General features: G+C 31.9%; 1 protein-coding gene across 19 annotated transcripts in view; it reads right to left on the bottom strand.

The window, feature by feature from the left end:
• Positions 1-15903, bottom strand: part of LOC127718147 (uncharacterized) — a 100232-nt gene that overhangs the window by 35849 nt on the left and 48480 nt on the right. For 9 of the 19 annotated variants that reach the window (XM_052224109.1, XM_052224100.1, XM_052224105.1 and 6 more), the window contains 3 exons: positions 13868-13982; positions 12835-12999; positions 11303-11446 (listed from right to left, as the gene is read on the bottom strand). The exons of 3 other annotated variants lie outside the window; for them this stretch is intronic. In XM_052224109.1, coding sequence (XP_052080069.1) covers positions 11303-11446; positions 12835-12999; positions 13868-13982 — 424 coding nt within the window. The remainder of the gene's footprint in view (positions 1-11302; positions 11447-12834; positions 13000-13867; positions 13983-15903) is intronic. 7 more of the 19 variants (XM_052224110.1, XM_052224114.1, XM_052224112.1 and 4 more) reach the window with 5 other exon arrangements.

The raw sequence follows: 15903 nt of genomic DNA, 5'->3' as shown, positions 1-15903 counted from the left end.
ACGCAGTATCATCGGCTATACCTTGATCAGCCTCAATCTGCAAGTATAAAAACAAAATTACATGATATGGAGTTATAGAGAGAATTTGTAAATAATATGCATGCCTGAAAATGTATTCAATCTATTTTTCATCAGTGGTATTCAAACCAAATATTTGTCATCACAGAATCAAAACTTGATATCAATGTACTTAACCACTTCAAGCCCGATCGTGTCATACCAAAGATTTGAAAATTGCTTCTCTAGTAAGCACGCGGCATGAGGGAAAAAGAGCAAAGACTGGTCAACAGAATAAGAATAGTGTGTACGATTAGGGTAAATGTCTGCATGCCCTTCGTTACCTTAGGTTGTAAACCGACACATAAAAATCATACGCGGTCTAGAACAAAGCAAGAATTGTATTCACATCACATTTTCATGCTCACGTCCTGAATGTGCATTTGCTTTGGCATTCATTTTCTATACAAATCGGACGCAATAAAACCAAGCGGAGTAACTTGTGTGCATCGGGAGAATAATCTTATAATTTCATCAATCTTATGTTGATCAAACTAAACCCAACATTTTCTTCGGAAAATGCTTGTACCAAGTCAGGAAAGTGGCAGTTGTTTCTCTTGTTCCGTTCATTGATAGCGTTTGATTTTGGTCAGTTTTGTTTGGGTTTCTGCATTTTGAATTTGCCTTTGAGTCCAGTATTTTTGTGATATCTTGTATATCTTTTTTCAATTAAAATGCACAGGTATCGATGTAAAAGAAATTTTATAACTGTTATATTGATTACAGGTTGAATAACACCCTATTGGAATTGCAGTTCACCAGTATTTTTGAAGTACGTTTAATAAATCAGTACATATATGTACCAGTGGATACCAGTTTTCTGAGCACTGGTATATGATACGAAACTGCAACTTAGCAAATCGACAGCGACATAAAGATAACTGTGATCTCAGTGATGCAGAATCCAGTGGTATATATTTCCGGCATAATCAGGACGAAAACAAATTCACAATAAATACGAAAGTTAGATTCTGTAAATGTGACTGGAGTAGTCATTATGACCCGCTTTCAGTTGTCTCTTTTTTTTTATATAAATCGATTTCTTTAGAAACGCATACTTATATTGTTAATATTCGTCTTGGTTTTTTTTGGGTTTTTTTTTCAGCAGCTAAAATTCATAGGTTCTTGATATATATAACAACACTACTTAATTTAGACTTCATTTCATGCTCAGATATGATACATTTGTTAAGATTTTTCTAGATATATGCAGGGTTATAAGTAGCAATCCCAATAAATGCAGAACATTTTATTTCATTTTATTGATTTTGTTCGATGCGCTGTGTCAGACCAAATAATCTTTGGTTATCTATGTATATACATTGACGTGCTGAAATATATGGTTTGAACAGCAGTTTGCCGTTTTCCCTCGCAACGTTCGGGTAATAACAGTCAAACTAACAATAGTCAAAAATATAACCCTTTGAACAGATTTTGACCAAAATTATCCACTATATTTAAAAATGGATATTTACTGCTAGTCAAATAATGTTCTGTGAAAAGCTATGATATTTAACAAATGCTACTATAATAAAATATTACGGCATGTTCACAAAAAATATATTCTTTTAATATCCCCTCTTTTTCAGATAACATGCTCCGAATTTGAACATGTGCAATGACATTTCTCAAAAAAATATTTTATTTCTTGAAATATTAAGGCTATTCAGGAAAAAAAGTACATTTATTTTTCATTGATTTATCATCATGAATGTTCTGACACCTTACAGTATACCATGTAAAACAAAAACAAAAAAACTAGTAATATATCATTGGTGTATATTACATGTATCATAGCTTTGCAAGAAAATAACTCTATGTAAAATGTATCAAAACTATAACATCGTTGTCCCTTTTAATTTTTTGCCCGTATCCAGAGTGGTATCTAACCATTAGTAATTAATCTTAAATGTTTCGTGGGTAAAGCACCTGACATAAGTTAGGTGAGACCTCACTGATTCAAAATAGCATTTGGTTATTCCATTAGCCATTATGATATAATAAAATACATTGACGAAGAGGGAATGAAATATTACTACTGCTCTTGTTGAACTTGTTTTTTTTTCTGGTGCCTTATCGCAAACATATGATATGTAATGTTTTAGTTTTATATCTTAATATACAAGAAGTGTGTAGGTTTGATTTTTATGCAAATATGTATAAACTGAAATAATTGCAGTGAATAAAAAGATCCATTTGTTAAAACAATAAGGTTAAATTATGGAAGAAAAACAGCATATACATATAATAAGTGAACCTTCATCGAGTATCCTATTGCAAAGTGGCCTTGTGCACAATATTCTTTTCTACCCCAGTTACCATAAGAAAAGCCACTATTAACTTTCAAAGTAGATGTTTCTGAAAAAAAAGAAGCACTTATTAAACTGTGTATGTCTTTTTGATAAATTTTCAGAGAAAAGATACCGAACCAATCACAGCTCATGAAAAAGAGAGGCGTAAGATACCAGAGGGACATACAATGTTTTTCATGTGCTTTTTCGGTAGGTCTCATTTGGGAAAGGGACGGGATTGTAGTTACGACATTAGGAACATATCCGCTATCATCTGTGAAACGGATATTCCATAACGCTCAACCAACTCGTGATGGCGTCCGTAAAACTAACGAAAGGATGATTTCAACTTCTCCACTTAGAACTCTTGGTTTAATAGCTTTCTTGTGAGCAGCAATCTATCAAGGAAATCATGATAGGAAATACAAGCCCTGGAATATCGTATCAACTTGGAGATATATACTCCGTATGCTGGCGCTGCTGGAATGTTGCTACATAGAAATGAAAAGTTCACAATTGGGAAGCCGAAATCATCTCTTTTGTCAACAAGTTTTGTTTTCAACCGAACTTCATTGTCAATTTCTAGATGTAAGTCAAGATATGAGGCAGACTTAACTGTATCTGTTGTATCCTTTATCTCAAGTTCAATGCGATAGATGCGATAGATGCGTTCAACATAGTCATCAAATTTTGAATTATTTAGCGAGACACCCCAACACATATTATGATATTATGAAATATTTCTTCTAGGAACGAAATTGGTAGCAAATATGTTATAATGTGTATATAGTTTGTGTAGTTGACGCAACATCAATGACATTTATCAGCATACGCATTTCTCTTAAAGTTTTCTGTAGCCATATATATCTTTGTACAGCAGAAATAATGGGCTATTTGTATCTCTCTTTTTGGTCCCCTTCTTCAGTGCAATATCGTTTTCTTCACTTACAATGAGTTTTTGTTCAAAATAAGGTGAAGATCCTCCCATAAAATATTTTTTGAAAAAGGGCCAAAGAAAAAATAATCACACCAGAAGATTTGCTTTTATAAAAATCAAATTTAGATTTTTACAATGGTGTACAATATGTCAGTTGTTGGATATCCTGAAGTTATATGTATGTTGTACTAGATTATGCAGGCGTGGTTGTTGCCTTGTCGTGAAAAAACGCATACTTATAAAAATAAAAACAAATGTGACGTGATTGCCAAACAGACAATTCTCCATCAAAGACCAAATGATTTATAAGTTAACAACTATAGGTCACCGTACGGCCTTCAACAATGCTGTCTATATAAAGTGTGACTACTGCGTAAAACATCGAATACTATATTGAAATAGGAGAAGTATTGCGGAACTTCTTCCGTCCAACAGATCCAAAGGGCACCTATGGTAAATATATTGTAATAAGAAAATTATAGCTGAAATTCTGCTGTCCAACAGATCCAAAGAGTACCTATGGTACATGTATTGAAATAGGAGAATTATAGCTGAACTTCTGTCCAACATATCGAAAGTGTACTTAGAGTAAATATATTGAAATTGGAGAATTACTATAGCTGAACTTGTTCTGGATAATAAATCCAGAGGGTCCCTAGAGTACATATATTAAAAAAGGAGAAGTTTTGCACATTATCTTCCGTCCAACAGATTGAAAAGGTACCTAGAGTACATATATTGAATAGAGCAGAATATAACAGAACATCGACAGTAGAGAAATCAAGTTTCACAATGATCAATACAAGTGTTTGTCAAACTGCTATATATCCAATGAAATTATTCCTGTAAATTGTGTGGTTCAAATTTCTTGAAATTCTAATAGTTTTGTCAACAGGTCAAAGTTCATATTTTGTTAAAATTTTATGAAAATTAATCAAGCCAAGCCTATTGTAGTCAAAGTGTTTGGTACTCCATTAAGTTGTTTAAAATTAAGGTTTTCAAAATCTTTTTCCCTCCTAAGATCATCAATTCACTAGGAATATTCTTATTATTATTATAGAGGGTCTATAACGGACATGCGGTGATGTAAAACGCCTGTAAATATATGAGTTTCCATTTGTGCATCAGTTTGATTCTTTTTTAGCAAGGGACTCACCTGTCTCGATACTTTAGAAGTTTAAACAATTCCCTCAGTTTTTGTTTGTTACCTTGATATGTCTCTCCCTATCGAATTTACGAGATATAAACATTGGTAAGCTACTGTCGTCTTAATTTTTATTGTCATATATGTCAAAGCAACATCGTTGTAAGTAGAAGGTCTTATTAATACATATGAATAAGGGGTCTCGGTGGGCAAGTGGTCTAAATTCTCGAACTACTGTATCACTTGCCTTTCAGCACTGATGTTGTGAGTTCGAATCCCGTACATGGTAGGTGCACGCGACTCCAATCTTAATTGACTAGGATTGTCAGTTTTCTAACCCAAAGTCGGTGGTTCTCTCCTGGCATTCCAGCTACCTCCGACAATAAAAACTGACCGCTACGAACTAGCAAAATAGTGATGAAAGTGGCGTTTAACACCAATCAATCACGACATATGAATCAAAGGAGATCTGGGGTGTATATCAATGAAAAGTAACCGAACGACACAAATGACTACATGACATTGATATATAATGTACATTTCGTATCTTTGTGTTTTGTTTTTTCTTTTTTTTTGCTTGTTTTAGCATGCTGCTAATGTATCAAACGCAAACGTTTGTTTTAATATAGCTTTGAACGACTTGTAGACATGGTATCTTGCTTAGAATTGTACTCGTTTGTAACTTGCAGCGATAAAGTGTCGGCATTATTTTAACGACGTATATACTATACAGAAGTATTCCTGCATTTTTATTTTTATTAAAACACATACATCAAAACGAATACATATTTATATTTCGGCTTTTTACATCATGGTATACATGGTATAACTTTTATGGTATAATTTCAAATAAATTTCTAACATCAATGTCTGTTGGTACAATTAAACACTCAAAAACATCTTAAGATATTATGAAATGTATCTTCTAGGAATGAACTTGGAAGCAAATATGTTCTAATGTGTAGATAGTTTGTGTAGTTGAAGCAACTGAAGTGACATATAACAACATATGCATTTCTCTTTAAGTATTCCACAACCATATATATAACTTTGTACAGCAGAAACATGGGCTATTTGTATCCTTCTTTTTGGTCTTCTTCAGTATAATATCGTTTTTAATGAGTTTTTATTCAACATAAAGTAACGTTCTTCGAAAGGGTAAAAAACATAGTCACAGCAGTACATTTGCTTTTTAAAAAATCAACTTTATAATTTGACAATGGTGTACACGATGTAACATTCTAAATATTTTTTCACCTTTTTTTCCTGAATGATTGGGGACCGCTTTAAAAAGTATGTATCCCTCCGAAACATAAATACATTTAATCAAGTTGGGTACACTATCATTCATTGGCATACTAGCATTCCCGGTAATATAATTGTTTGGTTGCATAATAAGCAGTATTTATTGACGTAGAGAATTGACCAATCCATTAAATGGGTTGCAATGCATGATGGACTACTACGTACTTTATCGAGAACACGTGTGTTTTTCAGAGACTTACAATTCATTTTTTCGTCTTTTGTGTCTACGTTCAATAAAGCATAAGTGGTATGGTCAGATGAAAATAAAATAACGAACGGGGATCTGATGAACTGTAACACCTAATAATTTGTAGTATATTTCGCCAACAAAACCCTGTAACAGTGTTACAACCAAAGTATTACAATTAATCTGTTTAGTATGGGGTTTTTGGTTAATTATTCTACTACCAAGATATTGTTAACACATTATTTAATGCATAGATAGGTTAGAAAAATTTTAAGTACAATTCTTAATTAGATTGTTGTGATTCAACTGCTGCAGTAAACAGGCAGGGAATTTCCAGAGGCGGATTTAAATGGGGGATGGGACTGACCCCTTATGGAGCTTCATGCATGGTTAATGCATAGACTTTTTACATGTTCTTCTCCTTACGTTGTCTAGTTTGTAACCCCCCCCCCCCCCCCTCCCTTCCTCTTTTTCAAAATACTGGATCTGTATCTGATTTCCTTATATAAATACCATGGCGGTCGAATATCACAAAACTTTCAGGTCCGGGTACATTGATTTGACGGACAATTTGACGACAGATAATCCAGTGGTGCGTAGTGTTGTTAAATGAAAATATACTAGTAAATCGAGCATATATATTGTTTATTATAATTCCATTCTAGGCGTATATCTACATAATATACAGTGTACAAAATATATGATTCGAAGATTCACATAGAAAAATGTTAGGCACACCGGCACTCTCGGTACATCACTTTCACAAGTTACCGCAAACGGATTTCATTACATTCCGTATAACAAAATTAAGCAACAGTGTCCAATACTGTGCCAAAAAAAATCAGCATAGTGTCCAATACTATGCGGACAAAAACCATGCAACAGTGTCCAATACTGTGCGGACAAAAATATCAAAAATAATAGTAATTCCGAACCTATCAGTTATCTGCCAAGATCTGCTGAATCTACCAAAATCTCTAAACTCTGCTAGAAAACAAATTTGAATCTCATATATATACTGCCACCAAAAATGCACCAACTATGCACCAAAAATTTGACCTAAATTTCTATTGTTTATCTGACCTAAATTGCAAACAAATATGCACCAACTATGCACCAAAAATTTGACCTAAATTTCCATTGTTTATCTGACCTACATTGCCACCAAATATGAACCAACTATGCACCAACCTATTATATATATATAAATTAATAGTTAAGATCCATTTTGTTACATCTAGTGATCCGTTTATTTGGCAATCGGCAATGGCAGTCAGTAGGGTTTAAGAACATACGTTGTTCAACATGCTAGTCAAATGCGTTTTTTAAAATATACTTTTTCACTTTTTTGATTTTTTAGAAAATGTTGTTTGTGGTGTATTTAGACCTCTCTACCAAGAAATTTGTTTAAAATGCACACGTATAAAAATTGCGATTTTTATCCAACGCAATCATAGGTTTGAACGTTGTTTTCAATTTAGACTTGGTTGTGTACATATAATAGCCCAACAATTTTAGATTTGTAATATATATATATAATTCTACTTAGACTAACACATGCTAAAAGGGCTATGACCTCTGTGAAATTGGATACATTATACGCTACTGATAACTTCGATACAAAAATAAAATCTAAAAAGAATGAAATAAATGACTTTAACAGGTAAGAGTAATGATGTCTTATTTACACTTTTTCACGGATATGCAATATTTTAGCATTCTAATGCTTCCGATAATACATATATCAGTGTTTGTTTACAAGTAATGCATTTTTTACTGGGCGATTGACCGATCAATCTACTGAATTAGTTGCAATGCATGATGAACTACTATGTGTTTACAATTGTTTATAACTGCATGACATAAAACACAATTTTTAACACATTGCCGAAAAAAGACCTCATCTTTATACCTTTTTTTTATTTGTGTTTACATTTATGGTACAAAATATTTAGTTCTGTGTTCAAATTCGCGAATAATTATTTCGTTGCTGTATATATGAAAAAATTGTTTAAATACTCGAATTATAGTCACTAATACTATGAATATAAAAAAAGAAAATTCAGACATTCGTTCACAAAAAAAGCGAAATACCCGAACTACAACCACAAGGATGAACACACAGACTAAATATATTCGTTCATGAATCAGCAGCCAATTGACAAAGACAAAGACATAAAAACTCAAAAGACAAATAAGTGATGCATCTATGCTGATATGCATAATACCACTTAAATTAAGTTTTTTTTTTTTAAGATATACAATCGTAGTACTAATCTATCTTATGACATGTAGAAAAATCCGTCCGTTCGGAACAAACATTTACTTAAGTAGCTTTATGCATATCAGCCCAGGTTCCGAAAACGGCAGTCGAATGAACTTTTCAGCAATCCAGTAAAATTGGGAAAGCGATAGTATAATTTCCGTAAAATAGATACAAATTGAAAAATAATAGGGTTCTTTTTTTTAATTTGTTACTTTTTTTGATTTTTAATTTATTCATTCATTTCTAATTTCTGTTTTTGCTACCGTGATAAACTGTACTAGTTTCCCCTTTACATAAATCATTATACAAATAGACAACTCTTTTAGTTATTCGGATATACCTTAAGAAATAGAGACAATTAAGTAGTCTTATATGCTTGAATATCCAAAGCAAACTGACCGTAGAAGTCTTCTTAATGACTGAACGATTCAAATGATGTGACATTCGAAAAATAGGAAGACATATTTTTCCTTATCCTGAGGTCTTTTCACAAACAAATCTTATCCATTGAATAAACGGTAAGTTGTTCTTAAATGTTCCAAACATGGGAGTATGTTTTTCTATGTAAGATATGTTTTTGTGAAATAACACCATAAACTTGAAGTTTTTTTTTCTAATAAAAATCGACATGAGTTACATTTAATATATTATTTTCTATAATTTAATGATATTAGCTCCCTGCACATTTGTTTTTGGGTGTGATGATAAAAGGAATGTTTAAAACAAATTCCTTTTAAATTTTGTTGAAAGAAAGTTTAATTTTATGTATCGAAATTTGAAACAAGTGATTAATAAAATCCCAGCTTGAAGGCCTCTGAAAGACTAAGTGGGCGTAAAACCATTGTTATGGATAGCCGATGACAAACAAGTTAAAGGTAAATGATTCAGTTACATTAAAAACATAAGTATTACGGTTGCCCACACTGTTATGGGATTACCTCTATCTGAGTTTCCATTTGTACATCAGTTTAATTCTTTTTAAGCAAGGGACGCATCTGTTTTGATACATTAGAAGTTTATGCAATTCCCTCCGTTTTTGTGTGTTACCTTGGTGTGTCTCTTCCTAACGAATAAAGGAGATTTGAAAATTGGTAAACTACTGTCGTCTTTATTTATATGCTGTCAAAACAACAACGTTATGTTTTATAACCTAGTTAACTGTAAATTAATGTAGTTGACAATTCGCCGTTTCAGAGTCTACTGCATTCTGGGTGATATTTTCAAAAGTGTACACCAAAACACCATGATTGGTTAAAAATGTCCTATGCAATGATGAGACGTTATTTTCTTTTTTGAGTTACGAACAATAAAATTACACATAGTCCTTAAGATTCTAAAAAGGCCAATTTGGACCGTACTGAATTATTACAACAATATAAATCGAAAGAAACAGAAAATATAACGTTAGTTTTAATAACTAAATATAACCCATATATACGTAAAATAAAAAAAAAGTATCATGAAACACTGGCATTTATTGCAGTTTGACGAAGATTGTATACAAATCTTCAATGTTGCACCAATAGCATCGTATAGCAAACATAAAAGTGTAGCAAATATGCTTTGCAGATCAAAGATAAAGACTTTGACATAAAATTGACAGTTGGACCCCTGATGATGGCAGACCTGTCATAATATCTAGATCTATTGACGAAAAATTAAAATATGAAAATAATGCATCTTAAGATGACCATCCCAAGCTTTAAATGCCGAAACAATAAAGTAGTGTCGGGTCCTATCAGGCAATATGGGATGCGTGGTTGCATGGGTGTTTTATAATAACAATTTTTGTTTACACGGGGTGATGATTTATTCTACTTTTAGTGGTGTTGATAATGTGCCTTATGTTTGAAAATTACAGATACTTGACAAATGTCACCTGCAGGAATCAACATTTAAATCACTCAATTTGGATATAATGATCAATTTAATGAACAACTAAATTTTAAACACAATCAACTATTTCGAAATGTTAAAATAACTTTTCCAAATTATTGTAAGTTCAAGGTCTTATTTATACATATAAAAAAGGGTTCACAGTGGACAAAAGGTCTAATTAATCGAACTACTGTACTGCATTGAGGTTGTGAGTTCGAATCCCGCACGTGACAGTTACATTCGACTCCAATCTTAATTTACTAGCATTGCCAATTTTCCAACCAAAGGTCGGTGGTTCTCCCTTGGCAATCAGGCTTTCTCCACTAATAAAAACTGACCTCTACGAACTAGCAAAATAGTGCTGAATGTGTCGTTATATACCAATCAATCAATACATATGAATGCAATGAGATCTTGGATGTGTGTCCGAACGACACAATTGACTACATGACATTGATATTTGATGTAGATTTTGCATCTTTCTTTTTTTTTTTTTTTGCTTGTTTAAGCATGCTGCTGTTGTACCAAACGTAAACGTTTGTTTTAAGATAGCTTTGAAAGACATTTAGACATGGTATCTTGCTGAGAATTGTACTCGTTTTTAACTTGCAGCGATAAAGTTTCTGCATTTTTTCACGACATATATACCATGTATACTATACAGAAGTATTCATGCATTTATTTTTATGGAAACACATGCAACTAAAAGAACACACATTTATATTTCGGCTTTCTACGTCATGGTATAGCTTTTATGATATAATTTCAAATAAATTTTCTGAGGGTACACTTAAATACCCCAAAACATATTGCGATATTATGAAATGTATCTTCTACGAATAATATTGGAAGCAAATTTGTTCTAATGTGTATACATTTTATGTAGTTGAAGCAACTGAAGTGACATTTATTAAAATATGCATTTCTCTTAAAGTTTTCCGTAACCATATATATCTTTGTAAAGCAGAAATCTGGGGTTTTTATCCTTCTTTTTGGTCCCCTTCTTAAGTACAATAGCGTTTCTTCACTCACAATGAGTTTTTGTTCTATATAAGGTGCAGTTCTTCCTATATAATGCATTTTGAAAAAAGGCAGAAAAACAAAAAGTCACAGCAAAATATTTGCTTTTATAAAAATCAACTTTAGATTTTGACAATGGTGTACAAGATGTTACATTTTAAATATGAACTGGTTTAAGCTATGATTGTGGTATTAAAAAATTTCAAGCGAGACATACCGATAGCATCCGTAGTTTTTTCTGTTATTGTCGGTAGTTCTTCTGTTGTTGATATATGTGTGCTACTTGGAAGAACATCTGATGTACTACGTTGAGAATTTCCGTTTGTCTGTTTTGTTTCAAGATCGTCAGTTGTAGGATATCCTGAAGTAATATGTATGTTGTACTAGATTATGAAGGCTTGGTGTTTGTATTGTCGCGAAAAAATGTATAAAATGTGGTGTGACTGCCAATGAGATACATCTCCACCACACACCAAATGACATAGAAGTTAACAACTACAGTTCACCATACTGCCTTAGTAATTTCACCTGTAGGAATCAGCATTTTAATCAACCAATTTGGATATAAGGATCTATATAATGAACAACAAAATTTTAAACACAATTAACTATTTCGAAATGTTGAAATAACTTTTCCAAATTATTGTAAGTTTAAGGTCTTATTTATACATATAAAAAAGGGTTCACAGTGGACAAAAGGTCTAATTAATGGAACTACTGTACTGCATTGAGGTTGTGAGTTCGAATCCCGCACGTGACAGGTACATTCGACTCCAATCCTAATTTACTAACATTGCCAATTTTCCAACCAAAGGTCGGTGGTTCTCCCTTGGCAATCAGGCTTTCTCCACAAATAAAAACTGACCTCTACGAACTAGCAAAATAGTGCTGAATGTGTCGTTATATACCAATCAATCAATACATATGAATGCAATGAGATCTGGGATGTGTGTCCGAACGACACAAATGACTACATGACATTGATATTTGATGTAGATTTTGCATCTTTCTTTTTTTTTTTTTTTTTTTTGGCTTGTTTAAGCATGCTGCTGTTGTACCAAACGTAAACGTTTGTTTTAAGATAGCTTTGAAAGACATTTAGACATGGTATCTTGCTGAGAATTGTACTCGTTTTTAACTTGCAGCGATAAAGTTTCTGCATTTTTTCACGACATATATACCATGTATACTATACAGAAGTATTCATGCATTTATTTTTATGGAAACACATGCAACTAAAAGAACACACATTTATAATTCGGCTTTCTACGTCATGGTATAGCTTTTATGATATAATTTCAAATAAATTTTCTGAGGGTACTATTAAATACCCCAAAACATATTGCGATATTATGAAATGTATCTTCTACGAAAAATATTGGAAGCAAATTTGTTCTAATGTGTATACATTTTATGTAGTTGAAGCAACTGAAGTGACATTTAACAAAATATGCATTTCTCTTAAGGTTTTCCGTAACCATATTTATCTTTGTAAAGCAGAGATCTGGGTTTTTTATCTTTCTTTTTGGTCCCCTTCTTAAGTACAATAGCGTTTCTTCACTCACAATGAGTTTTTGTTCTATATAAGGTGCAGCTCTTCCTATATAATGCATTTTGAAAAAAGGCAGAAAAACAAAAAGTCACAGCAAAATATTTGCTTTTATAAAAATCAACTTTAGATTTTGACAATGGTGTACAAGATGTTACATTTTAAATATGAACTGATTTAAGCTATGATTGTGGTATTACCAAATTTCAAGCGAGATATACCGATAGCATCCGTAGTCTTTTCTGTTGTTGTCGGTAGTTCTTCTGTTGTTGATATATGTGTGCTACTTGGAAGAACATCTGATGTACTACGTTGAGAATTTCCGTTTGTCTGTTTTGTTTCAAGATCGTCAGTTGTAGGATATCCTGAAGTAATATGTATGTTGTACTAGATTGTGCAGGCTTGGTGTTTGTATTGTCGCGAGAAAATGTATAAAATGTGGTGTGACTGTCAATGAGATTCATCTCCACCACAGACCAAATTACATAGAAGTTAACAACTACAGGTCACCATACTGCCTTAGTAATTTCACCTGTAGGAATCAGCATTTTAATCACTCAATTTGCATATAATGATCATTATCATGATGAACAACTAAATTTTAAACAAAATTAACTATTTCGAAATGTTGAAAAAACCTTTCCTATAATAGAGAACATTATATCAATTTTGAAACATAATAAATTTGAACTATAGTAACATTTAGAAAATCAAGGTATCCTCAGAAGAACTAAAATAAGGTATGTTCATATGGTTAATAATGTTTCTTTTTTGATGATCTATCCATCATCAATTGATCCTCATAATAAGTGAAAGGACTAAATTGTCAGAAAACAATTTTGACCGACAGCAATATATCAAAAAAGTATAACAGAAATACCAAACTCCAAGTCAAATTGAAAAAGGAAAACTCCATAAATACTGAAAAAATCAAACACTATCAAACAACAGAACAAGTGAAAAACAACTTTCTGACTTGGTACAGGCATTTTCCGAAGAATATGGTGAGCGTAATCTTGTACATTTATATTGATGTTATATTGACATCATTGGATGAGCAACCTAAACAGACATAATATGATAATGATAAATGATAAAGCATGAATGTAACCCGATAAAATTGGTCTATCAGTTTAACGGTTAATCCATTTGAAAATTTGCATGGAAGGAAATGTTCATTACTCCTTATATCTTTTTCCTTTCAATACACAGGTCATACTAAATAGAACTTACGTGTTCTTCTTTCATGAAACTGTTTAATCAAAGGGATGCATGAATATGTTGTTGCCTTTGGAATACACACTTCGCTTAGCTGACAGCCATGGCCTTGGCATGAACCAGCTAGTTCCTGAAAGTCAAAGGGATGAAACTTACTTAAAAATGAAAATTAATCAAATCTTTATCTATATCTTTATACTAATGTCTTCCAGGGAAGCGCAGAATAATGTGTTTTCTTTTGGGCATTACGATGGTCTATTTAGAAATGGTCTAAAAAAAAGGCAAGTAAAAACAACATTTGTTTAATTATAAATTGTATTTGAAATATATTTCTCATGAAAATGTGTATATTTTTTAGGTTTCGCCGTATGACTTTATTGGTCTAAAAATGCAAGGTAGTTCTAAACGAATACAAAATATGAAGTAGATTAATAACTACTACATTACAATTCAAGTTAAATTGCTATAATTGTTTTCACGTTTTTTACACTCAAAAAGAGACAAAAACTCATTATCAACTCATTAAAACGATATAATTTTACACGATCTAGACCGTTTGACTGGCAATAAACATTAAATGCAACAACAAATGAACGCATAAATACTCGCAAGGCCGGTTGTATTGTGATTATCTTCTGTCTCACTAAATTTGTTTGCTGACACTTGCGATAAACGTCGACTTTATATAAAATATTTTTGCCAATTCCGAAATTTTTTTTTTCAATGTGGCAATCTGATTCACAAGTCATTTAAATGAAGAGATTAGACGCATACAATTGTCCCATTTTGGTGTAAAACGTTTATTTCAACGTTTGAAATATATTCAATATTTACATGGTATATTTTATTTCACTAATTTTGCCAAAAAAATCTATCAGCCAGATAATGTATATTTCACTTGATTAACGTATCTTAGATACAAAAACAATTACAGTCATATTGATATAACAAAGAAGATGTGGTATGATTACCAATGAAACAACTCTCCACAAGAGACCAAATGACACAGAAATTAACAGCTATAGGTCACCGTACGAGTACTCTTTGTATCGTATTTGCATATTGTCGTATGTATGTTGGTCCTTTTCTTTTTACATGATGTTGTCTGTCTCCTTTAAACTTATTTTTCTTTTTTTTATACTTCCTATTTTTTAAATAAGTCATATGAAAGAAATATAGCTATAACATCCATTTCCCTTGTCCCTTATCAAATGAGTAACCTGGATCGCATCAAATCCGGGTGACTTCTATGTTATGCTGGTTTTGATGTTAAGGATGTTCGTTACTCTTGTTTTTGACATTGGTCAGATAATCGGAATCCTCTGGTTTTATCCATGCAATGCCATTCAAACATTTTCTGCTTTTAAAGTTCAATTATTTATATACTATCAATTTATAATACTTTTTTAAAAAGCTTGTAATTTTCAAACAGAAGAGGGCATTACTCAAGAGTGTGTATTTTTCTTGTCTTGTTCATAATCATTTACCGGCTTTAGAAATAGTAGTTTTGTATCTAAGGAATGACTGTGTTGCTTAAAATGTTTGTTAAATCAGCTGACATGTACAGTTCCTCAAATTTTTGTCGACAACAAAAACGCCAAGAATTCCTCTTTTCAATGAATATCGTAAACTTGAATTTTCAAATCAATAGTATTGAAACCAAACGTTGGGTTGTTTTCAATAAAATGTGAGAACTATAAAATTACAAAAATCTGTATTAAAATAAATAATAAGTCAGATTATCGATATTTCACGCTTTATTGAAAATCATGTACCGGTATTTGAAGTAATAAGTCTTTGAACCTAATTTGTATTAAAAGAAATTTGGGAAAGATGAGTGTACTTTTTCTAAAATTAAAAGTTTTATCACTGGAAACCATTGAACTGGTATTGGCAATTAGTAGAATAGGTATTTCAACATAAGGGTTCCTGACTTTTAATAGCAGAAAATAGTGTGAAAATTAATAAAATAATAATGTCATCAATAAAGGTTTCTAATCATTACTGTTATTGAAATTATGTAACAATATTGAAATCAATAGTTTTGCTTT

Source organism: Mytilus californianus, unplaced genomic scaffold (genome assembly GCF_021869535.1).
Source record: "Mytilus californianus isolate M0D057914Y unplaced genomic scaffold, xbMytCali1.0.p SCAF_10, whole genome shotgun sequence".
NCBI lineage: Eukaryota > Metazoa > Mollusca > Bivalvia > Mytilida > Mytilidae > Mytilus > Mytilus californianus.
This window is presented reverse-complemented; position numbering and strand designations above follow the sequence as displayed.